General features: G+C 48.8%; 1 protein-coding gene across 1 annotated transcript; it reads left to right on the forward strand.

Annotated features, from left to right (window-relative positions):
* The first annotated feature begins 1,036 nt into the window (after nucleotides 1-1,036).
* PCSK1N (proprotein convertase subtilisin/kexin type 1 inhibitor) lies at nucleotides 1,037-9,874 on the forward strand. The gene is made up of 3 exons (XM_035141080.3): nucleotides 1,037-1,252; nucleotides 5,565-6,151; nucleotides 8,998-9,874. Exons 1-3 carry the CDS (start codon nucleotides 1,202-1,204, stop codon nucleotides 9,257-9,259), a joined length of 900 nt encoding a protein of 299 aa, XP_034996971.2. The 5' UTR covers nucleotides 1,037-1,201; the 3' UTR covers nucleotides 9,260-9,874.
* Nucleotides 9,875-10,843: the final 969 nt, after the last annotated feature.

The raw sequence follows: 10,843 nt of genomic DNA on the forward strand, positions 1-10,843 counted from the left end.
CTGCTAGGTTGGTAGGAGCAGGGACCAAGCAACGGGAGCTCACCTTCTGTCGACCTTCTGATTGGCAAGCCCTAGGCTCTGTGGTTTAGACCACAGCGCCACCCGCGTCCCCTGCAACTGCATAGAGCACTGCAAAAGAGGGTTTAACATTCTTGATGTGGTGTTTAGCTATCTGCAAAGGCACTCTCTCTCTGTGTGTGTGTGTGTGTGTCTTGCTGTTGCAACCTGTTTTCTTTTCCATCCAGGCTCAGAGACCAGTGCTAGAGCCTCTGAAGAGTTTTCTCTTCAGTTCTAGCACCAAGATGGTTCCTACTCTTTTGTGTATGAGACCTAGCTAAGGGTGTGTGTGTGTGTGTGTGTGTGATTTAGAAGCAGGAAGAAAATGAGAATCCATCTGTTTTCTGCTTCTCGGTGGAGCTTAAGGTAGAATCATAGAATCATAGAGTTGGAAGAGACCACAAGGGCCATCCAGTCCAACCCCCTCCCAAGCAGACAGATGGCTGCCAAGCCTCCGCTTAAAGACCTCCAAAGAAGGAGACTCCACCACACTCATTGGCAGCAAATTCCACTGTTCTGGTCAAAATGCCTGAGAGATTTTAGATGTTAACATCTGCTAATACAACTCAATTATGGCAGAACATCAGAACATTCTGGGGCCTCTCTGAGCCTGTGCAGATCGCTTGGCGCTGAAAGGGATGCATTTTGCACGCGCTCCGGGGCACCGCCTTCCTCGTGGTGCCCCCAGTCCTTGGCTGGTGAAATCGGACTCGGCGGCAGAGGCGTGGCCGTGCTTCTTCTTCCCCCGCACCCGGCCAAGGGTGCCAACTTGAATAAAATATTGGGGGGGGGGCAGGAAAGCCTCGCCCCGCATAATCAATCATAAGACGTAGCGCACACAATAAAACCATTTGAATGAGACAATGTCCATTAATATTGGGGTGGGGCTCAGATATGCTCAAATATTTTTTGGGGGGGGCGAGGTCCTCCGCCCGTTGGATCCAATGCCCCCCGCTGTCCTTGAGACCCAGGTGCGGAGCGATGGGCAGAGGCGGGGCCGCGGCGGCGAGGCGGAGCTCCGGCTCTTGCCTGGCGCCGCCGCCGCCTCCTCTGGCGCAGTCTGGGCTCGGCTCCGTCGCTCGCTTGCTGTCGCCGCCGCCGTCGTCTGGGCAGCCTCGGTCTCCCGTCCAACCCAGAGGGAGCGATGGGCCCAACGCTGCTGCTCGCGCTGCTCTCGGGCCTCGGAGCCGCCAAGGTAGGCGATTCGAACCCAGAACAGGCGCCTGAGCATCAGCCCGCCGGGCGGGCAGGATGACCGGGAGGACGCGAGCCACTTGCGGGATGGGCGAGCATCCGCGGAAGGGGCGAGGGATAGGATATTGCGCGTTACGGGTGCCGGGTTGTCTGGGGGCTCCGCACCCAGAGGGCACGTAGACGAGCCCCTGGCCCTGCGGCTTGGCTTCCTTGCTGGAGCGATCCAGAACCTTTGGCTCTGCCGGCACGGTGGCACCTTTCTGTGGCGCACCTGCTTTTCTGCCTCTGCGCAGCCAGCCGCGCTCTAGAGTGCGCGCATCTGATTTCTGTAGAATGAAGCCGGGGCTGACTGAATAGTCGTCGTTGGCAGCCCAGGCGAGAAACGAGACGGGGGGGGGGCACCCAAAGCCCAATTAATGGGGCACTGTGGGGATGGCGGGGGGGGGTGAGGAGCGTTCTTCATCTAAATGGTGGTGATCTAGAAAAAGGATGCTCTCTAACTGTGCAGGACAATCTGTGTGTGTTTGTGTGTTGGGAAGCAAAAAACAGTGAGTCATTTGTGCATCTTTTTTCACCCGCCGATCCCAAGAAAGGCGCTCGTGTGTGTTTTTGTGCGTGTGCTTGTGACTCATGCCTGTTCACCCTGTGAGCCACTGGAGGGTTTTGTGGGTGGAAAGGTAAGGATGCGTTATTACGAATTCAGCTCCATCGTTTCAAAGAATTACGCACAGCAGAATTGGAGTGTGCATGTGTACAAAGGGCCAAGCTAGTGCTGGGGGCGTTGCTGTGTACAAAGTGTGGGCGCCTGTGGGACTAAGGATGAGCTAAGGGTGTGGGGCTTTTGTGGAAAGGGTGTGACGGGTGCAAGCCAAATTGCGGGGTTATGTCTCTGTGTGTCATATCTGGGTGGGCAAATGGGCCACCAAAGAAGCACAACCGTGATAATACCTGTTATCCATCTGTACAAGACGGAGTGTGCGCGTGTGTATTTGAGTGTAAAAGGAGGTGCAAAGTGAGGGGTACTGAAATACATGCCATACACTATTCGTTTTAAAAAAATAATTCAGGGCATGTATTTTGGAGCATTTTATTGAAGAAAATTCATATACTAATTGATTGTAAATAGAGCCTCTAAACGAGTTACAAAACAATAAAACCAGCATTAAAATTGAAACATTTTTTTAAAAAATGCCAATAAAAGACAAGAGTTAAAAGCAGGAATGAAACATATATCAAAGAATACTTAAAATCTGCAATAAACTGGAAACATATTAAGACACACTTTTCATTGATGGGCTTTTATGTCAGTGGCCTGTTGGCTGTGCGTTGCCTCCCATCTCAGCTGTAGGAGTCCTGACTCCTTATTAAGGGGCAGTGGTAATTTGAACAAAGCCAGAGGCAAATTGGATGTTGCAGGGCTTTTGCACATATGTAGAATGTGTGTTTAAGGTGGGAGAGGCTGAAGGGAGCCCCCCTTAGCTCAGGAGAGCCTCACAACCACCAAAGTGATTTCTCAGTGTACCCAAACCAACCAGGCTTCTCAGCATCCATCCTCCTGGTGGTTGTGACTAACTCTGCAGGAAGACTGCGGAGGTCCTTCCACTGTGACACATCCTCAAGGGCTTCTGTGCACATCCTTGTAGAGATGCCCAGCCTGAGTCTGGCCCATCTGTCTCCTCTACTGGCAGATCTCCCTGCCCCCATTTCCAGAGGGTCTTTCAGCTCCTGAATCTTGATTACGGCTCAAGTACATTTCTCCATTTGGGTAGGCATTAGAGGAAGTTTGGTTATTGGTCCCCAGATGGGAGATGGGAGCATGGTGCAAATTGATATGTTAATAATAATAATAATAATAATAATCATTACTAATAATTAGTAATGCCCTGAAATTTGGCTGCTGTTAGTTACATAGATATGGCTTATATATGAAGGACATGTGGTGATTTGCAATAACCAATTTGCAATTGGGAAAAGAGTGCGGCTGGTATAGATCATATTTGTGTGTATTGGGCTGGTAGGTCAGAACTTGGAAACAGGCTTCTATCTATGTGTGTGGTACACACACACCAAAAGAATTCAGCCTTTGTTGTTCTGTCTTCATCAAAGCCTTTTTACAAATGTGAAGAAAAACAGAAACATTGATAAAAAAATTCCTTCAGTAGCACCTTAAAGACCAACTAAGTTTTTATTTTGGTATGAGCTTTCGTGTGCATGCACAGGAATTTTTTTATTTTACTTCGACCCAGACCAACACGGCTACCTACCTGTAACCAGAAACATTGATGTGATTCTAACTAATAATACTATCTGGAGATGCAGAAATATAAACACCTACATCTACAAAGGGAGAAACAAAATGCCATACTATGGCAGTCTAGAGGCAAAATAGTTTGTTGTGACGTGAGCTTTTTGGTCCCTACAATTGGTCCTGTGAACATCTACTGCGAATGATACGAGTTGCCTCACCAGAAAACCATCTCATTTTCTGTCCTTTGGCTGTTGCAGATTTATTGCAGTTTCCACAAACCTGACAGAAGTCCAGAGTGAAACCAAGGAGAAAAATCTGGAAAGAATCTAATAGAACGAGCTCAGGGACAGTCTAGTTTTCTGGCTTGGCTTTTTAATTTATTTATCTTTGTTTATTTTTAAGACTCTAGCTGATGTCCTTCTAGACGTCACAGCAGGAAATCTGCAGGCAGTTTTCGGCTCAATTACTCACTCAAAATTAAATCTGCCTCTGCTTTATAGTATTCACCCCCACGCCTCCCCTAGCCATGAAGCTCGCTGAGTAATGCTTGATAATTCAGCATAGTTGCGCCTAAACACCAGGGCTGATCCAAGATGTTTTGCTGCTGGAAGCAGAACAGCAAATGACACCTCCACCCATAGCTGCCAAGTTTTCCCTTTTCTCGCGAGGAAGCCTATTCAGCATAAGGGAAAATCCCTTTAAAAAAGGGATAACTTGGCAGCTATGCCTCCACCTCCAAAAGTCAAGGTGCATTGTGAGCAAGACTGACTGAGTTAGAATCATAGAATTGTGGAGTTGGAAGGGACCCTGAGGGTCATCTAGCTCAACCCCCAGCAAAGCAGGAATCTCAGCTAAAGCATCCCTGGCAGATTGCCATCCAACCTCTCATTGAAAACCTCCAAGGGAGGAGAGTCTGCCGCCATCCAAGGGAGACCATTTCACCATTGAACAGCTCTTACTGTCAGAAAGTTCTTCCTAATGTTTATTTGGAATCTCATTTCTTGTAACTTGAATCCATTGGTTTGGGTCCTATCCTCCGGAGCAGGAGACAACAAGCTTATTATTGTGGCACCTGAGGCAGAAAATAAATTCATTAACTAACCATTTGCTGTTCTTTTGGGACACTCAGAATTATCTTCCTGTGGCAGTTACCTCAACACTGTGTCCTGCCAGGACCTTGTTGATTTCGTTTAGAAGGCTAAGCGCTTCCCCTCGCTAAAACCAATAAGGTCACATCCACGCGATATATTGAAAGCATGTGGATTCCCCAAAGGACCCTGGGAACAGTAGTTTTTAAGGGTATACTGGGAATGGTAGCTCTACGTGGGATAAACTACGGTAGTTTCCAGCGTTGCTTGGGAGAAACCAGGACTGTCAAAACCATTGTAAATTTGCTTTAAATGTATGGTGTGGATCTTACCTAAGATGTGAAAGTACTTTGCTTTCGGTTGAATTGTGCCCTTTACAATTTTTGTTTTCAATTTAATTCTTAAGTTAAAAAGGTAAAGGGACCCCTGACCATTAGGTCCAGTCATGACCGACTCTGGGGTTGTGCGCTCATCTCGTATTATTGGCCGAGGGAGCCGGCGTACAGCTTCCAGGTCATGTGGCCAGCATGACAAAGCTGCTTCTGGCGAACCAGAGCAGCACACGGAAACGCCGTTTACCTTCCCGCTGTAGCGGTTCCTATTTATCTACTTGCATTTTGACATGCTTTCGAACTGCTAGGTTGGCAGGAGCTGGGACCAAGCAACGGGAGCTCACCCCGTCACAGGGATTCGAACCGCCGACCTTCTGATCAGCAAGCCCTAGGCTCAGTGGTTTAACCACAGCGCCACCTGGGTCCCTAATTCTTAAGTTACTTATGCTTAAATTGCTTGCCCTTTTTCGTCCTTCGCTGTTTCATATTGACATATAATGGCCCACACCACAAAATGCCCAGCGACTGGCTTGCTGTGGGGTAGAGGTGGTATCGTGCCCCCCTCTCTCCTTGCGGTTGTTGCCAGCCTGACTTCTGACCTTTCCTTAAAATTCAGTTTGCAATCTCTCCCCCTGTTTCTTACAGCCTCTCCCCACCACAGGGGGCTCCCGTGGAGGGCTGAACCACAACTTATCTGGGGGAGCCCGAAGGGTTCGGCGGGAGCTGCAGGGAGTGCCCTACGAGACTGCATTGGCCAATGAGGTCTATTATCCCGAACTCGTCCGGCTGGCAGCGCTGGAGAGAGCCATGTCGTCCCCTGGTGGTCAGCTGCAGGAAGAGCACCTCGCCCAAGCCTTAGAGAGAGCCATGGCCTCTTCCGGTAACCCACTGCAAGATGACCGCTTGGCCCAGGCACTAGAGAGAGCGGTGGCACCGCCCGGGAACCAGTTCCAACCAGACGAACGGCTGGCCCTTGCTCTACAGCGCCTCCTTCAGGATGGGCATCGCCGCGACCAGGAGTCTGCCTATCTGGCCAACTTGCTCAGGCTTTGGGAAGAAGCAAAGGGTGCCCCATTGTACCCAGAGTATGATGAGACCGGCTTAGCAGGCAACTCCTTTCCACCTCAACCACAGCGAAATCGTCACTGGGTCCCAGAAGGAGGATTTGAACCCCAAGAGGAGCTGGGAGGGGAGGAAGAACCCACTGGGGAGATGGACCCTGAGATGCTGAGGTAGCTGGAATGGGATCCCTGGAGAGGAAGCACAGGAGCCTTCTTTGAGCTAGGGCTTAGCCCAGGCATCCCCAAACTGCGGCCCTGCAGATGTTTTGGCCTACAACTCCCATGATCCCTAGCTAACAGGACCAGTGGTCGGGGGAAGATGGGAATTGTAGTCTCAAAACATCTGGAGGGCCGAAGTTTGGGGATGCCTGGCTTAGCCCCAGAACCTGTTTGGAATGTCATTCTCAGCTGTGTAACCCAGGAAGCAATAAAGAAGGGAGTGCCTATGAGCATGTGCAGAATGCCCACACATCGTCCTCCATCACAGAATGAACTCAGGCTGCCTTCATCCATTTTTTCTTTTTATATAGAATATATAATTAAAATAACAAGATCGTACATTCGAGGAAACAGTTAATGGAACAGGAAGTGGTACATAAGAAATTTAAGTGGCAGTTTATATTTTCACCAGAATCAAGCAGTAAAGTGTTTTCCTGGGCTGGTTCCAGGTTCCAGGTGTGGGGCTTTGTATGCGTGACTATCTCCCCCCCTCCTTTTTTTAAACAATGCATATAGAAAAGTAGCATGTTGTGGAGAAGAGTTCACCCAGCCTTCTCCCTGGCAAGCTCTTTGTCCAAATGCAGGGAGTTTGTTTTGCAAGAGGAACTCGTTCAGCGATGCAAACCCTCACCTGAAATGGTGTGATCCAGTAATGACTTTCCATCTCTTGTATGATGATCTGACTTTTTGGAGTATAAAAATAACGATCAAATAGTTCAAGAAAATTCAAACAATGCTTGGGAAATGCACGGTTTTGAACAACTTGTGCGTTAACACAGCCTGCCCCTGCCTCACGCACATGGGAACAAGGGGCAAGATTGCTAGGCTGAAGAGCTCCAGCACTTTTACCTTTTAAAAGAAAACCACAGCCTAGGAAATATTCAGTGTAGAAAATCTGGGCCCTAGAACTGCCTTCTTCAGCCTGAGGTCCTCTTGAGGTCCTGGACTACAAGTCCCCTCATTCCTGACTGCTGGCCATGCTAGCTGGAGCTGATGAGAATTGTAGTTCACAGCCCCTCCCTCACCTGGATATTCCAGGTAGGTCCCCAGATTTGCATCTGGCGGCTTATTTGCAGGTGGAATTCTGGTCTTTTAATTAGTGCACTGTGCAGTCACTAATTTATTAGAAAGGAGGGAACCTGCTTCACTTTAGGTAGATTTTGGCATGTAATAATTTTAGTAAAATGTAATAAAACCATGATATATAGCAGGGGTGGCCAGCTCCCAAGAGACTGTGATCTACTCACAGAGTTAAAAACTGGCAGTGATCTACCCCCTTTTGGGGGGTTCAGGTCAAAGCTGTTGAGCTTTTTTTTTAGGAAGGGAAGCCCTGTTTTGGGGGGTTCAGGTCAAACTTGTTGAGCTTCTTTTAGGACTGAGGAAGGCCCATTTCTTTAAGGGCTTCAGGTCATAGTTGTTCAGCTTTTTATATATATATTTAGGGAGGAGGACATTTTTGGGTGAGCTTTTTTTAGGGGAGCCAGTAATCTAGCAGTAATCTACCACAGACATCCAGTGATCTACCAGTAGATCACGATCTACTTGTTGGACGTGCCTGATATTATAGGCTGTCTGGGTTGCATCCAATGCTGTTCTTCCATTCGTGAAAGGCTCTTTGATGCCACAGAGGCACCTTCCGTGAGTGCAAAAGAGAGGGAGGAAAGGGGGGGGGTTGAGGAATTTCTCCTTTCTCCTACAGCTCCCTGCACTGCCTTCCATGCTATTCCAGAGGAACTGGAGCATGTGTGTGTGCGTGCAAAGGTCTGGAGAAGGATGGCAGGAGAAGCAGTAGAAGTTGTCTACTCTCCGTGCCCACTGGAACAAGGAGCCCTTAGTAAATGGAAGGACAGGGTTGAGTCCAAGTGCTTGCATTTCTCTGTTTGCTACCTTGAGGGAACCTCCCCCCCCCCTAGACTTGGCTGGTGAGGAATGCTTGTCTATCAACTGTAGAACGGCAGTGAGCCACAAAGTACTGTGGGGCACACACAATGGGAGATGGTCACAGCGGGGGCAAGCTGTTTTCCCTGGAAGTCTGGACACCAGTATCAGACAGTCAGTCAATGCTTATTACGGCAAACAGCCAGCATATTAAACCAGAAATTCTGCATAATTCTCTACATAAACAATGAAAATGACTGATACGGGGTTTTAACAGTCAATATACTAATTGAATATACAATACTTAAAATACAGGTCCAGCGGAATAAAACACCATAAAAGAATAAGAGATTTAACTAAGAACTGTAGCAGCAATATCAACATCGGAGGGCAGGACAAATTGTTGTAATGTGTTATTCAATAAAAGAGATTTACGTTTTTTAATAGCTAAGGTACAAAATTTGGCCACGGCGTAGGATACTGAGGTCAAAGAATCTTCCAGAAGGAATCTGGGCACCAGTATTGATATTGTCAGTAAGAAATCTCAGATAAGTTTTCAACGTATCTGAAGAAGCCATTATCCTAGGGTATGGAGAGAGGGAAGACTAATTCAAGGAAGAGAAAAATCCAGGTGTTAATTCTGGGAAATCTAGAAGAGCAGACCCCATGCTAACCAATCCATGTCTGGGAGCTTCAATGGCATCATTGGGTTCTGTCGATGAAAGTGGGGTTTAGTGGAAAGTATGGGAGGGTATGCCATCAGGAATTGCAACTTCAGTCTCCAGCCTTTCTTGGGAGAGGGGAGATGGCAGGCAACTTTATGAGTCAAGGCCTATCCTTGGCCCCTGCAAAGAATTGTGGGGAAAGGCAGAGAGGGCTCCTTCGTTTGACTTACCTCTTTCTCTTTCTCTTCTTTGCAGATACCTGGTTGGCCGGATCCTGGCAGGAGCGGGCAACCTGACCCCCCAGCGTTTCCCAGCGCCCCCCCGGCGCCTGCGGCGGGCCATCTTTGATGGAGGCGACCTACCTGAACCCCCCAATCTTCTGCGGGTCAAACGACTAGGTGGGGAGGCTGGGGGGGAGCCCCAGCTGCAACGAGTCAAGCGGACAGAAGGGGAAGGGGCCGGCGGGAGGAGGGGGGTTTCCGGGGGGATGCAGAGGCTCCGGTATCTCCCTGAATAGGAGGAATTGGCATAAAAAAGATTGGGGGAGCCACCTTGCCCCTGCCCCCCCACCTCTCTGGCAGTCTCTGAATGTCAGTGGACTGTGACACCTAGTGTTTGTTCCTGCCTCTTTTCTGCCTTGTGACCCCAAATTACTGAGGAGAAAGGGGGGAGCCTTGCACCGGGCTCCCCAAATCCCAGTTCTGTTATTGTATGGGGAGGGGCTCTTTCCTCCGCTAACCTTCTGGGCGTCCCGATAGAAAGCTGCAGTTCAGCCAATCTGACGCATTTTGATGGTGATCAACCCTCCCATGCTAAATGCAGAGCTGGGGGCCATCTTGGCTTAAAAATAAAAAAGTGGCTCAAATAACCCCCACCCACCCTGATTTTCCTTCTGCCTTAATAGTCCCATTACCTCAACCCTGTCTCTCATCCCTTGCTCCTCCCTTGGCCCACCAGAGTTTCCCCCTGCTTGTGTATGTCCGGTTTGTAAGATGCCTTGTGTTCGCCCACATTCACTTTACACAGAGACATATGTGCCCCCTGCTGATTTGTCGCCCTGTTTGATCCTGCTTGTGGCCAGAGTTTTTGGTGTTGATGAATTAATAAAGAGCCCATCAGGTATTTTAATGTAGCGTTGATGTCATTGATGTCATCTTATTAAACCTTTTTCAAATACCCTGTTGAAATACACTCCAATACACTCTGTTGAGACATCACCTTGCCTACAAAGGTCCGTATAGTTAAAGCTATGGTTTTCCCAGTAGTGATGTATGGAAGTGAGAGCTGGACCATAAAGAAGGCTGATCGCCGAAGTATTGATGCTTTTGAATTATGGTGCTGGAGGAGACTCTTGAGAGTCCCATGGACTGCAAGAAGATCAAACCTATCCATTCTGAAGGAAATCAGCCCTGAGTGCTCACTGGAAGGACAGATCCTGAAGCTGAGGCTCCAATACTTTGGCCACCAGGGCCGGCTCTAGGTAGACCCCCGGTGGCGCGGTGCGCCAGGGCGCCGGGAACCATGCTGTGCCCTGCGAGGGCAGGGGCGCTGGAGTGATCTCCGCCCCTCAGCACCAGGGCGCACGACCTGCTCGAGACTGCCCTGTTGGCCACCTCATAAGAAAAAAATCTTTGGGAAAGACCCTGATGTTGGGAAAGATGGAGGGCACAAGGAGAAGGGGACGACAGAGGACGAGATGGTTGGACAGTGTTCTCGAAGCTACGAACATGAGTTTGACCAAACTGCGGGAGGCAGTGCAAGACAGGAGTGCCTGGCATGCTCTGGTCCATGGGGTCACGAAGAGTCGGACACGACTAAACGACTAAACAACAACAACACACTCTGTTGAACTAGAGCTCGGAGGTTCAAGTCTCAATGCCCTTGGGAACTTTTTACAGGACAGGCTTGAGACAACTCAAAACTTTTGTCCAGTCTCAAGTTTCTCATCTGTAAAACAGGAAAAATATTTAACGCTTTGGAGGGTTCCAGTGAGAATGAATAAGATAAATGATTTTCAAAGCCTATAAGATCAGCTATAGAAATAACTAATAACAAAGGATGTCCGGAGGCACCCTGTCTCGTGTTTGTCACAACCAGTGCT

Source organism: Zootoca vivipara, chromosome 15 (genome assembly GCF_965207765.1).
Source record: "Zootoca vivipara chromosome 15, rZooViv2.hap1.1, whole genome shotgun sequence".
NCBI lineage: Eukaryota > Metazoa > Chordata > Lepidosauria > Squamata > Lacertidae > Zootoca > Zootoca vivipara.

What these genes read in the sequence shown, in the direction of transcription:
- PCSK1N (XM_035141080.3), top strand. Translation starts at nt 1,202, where the DNA reads ATGGGCCCAACGCTGCTGCTCGCGCTGCTCTCGGGCCTCGGAGCCGCC. An exon ending in CGGGCCTCGGAGCCGCCAAG is followed by an intron (nt 1,253 to 5,564) that starts GTAGGCGATTCG and finishes TGTTTCTTACAG; the next exon opens with CCTCTCCCCACCACAGGGGG. An exon ending in ATGGACCCTGAGATGCTGAG is followed by an intron (nt 6,152 to 8,997) that starts GTAGCTGGAATG and finishes TCTTCTTTGCAG; the next exon opens with ATACCTGGTTGGCCGGATCC.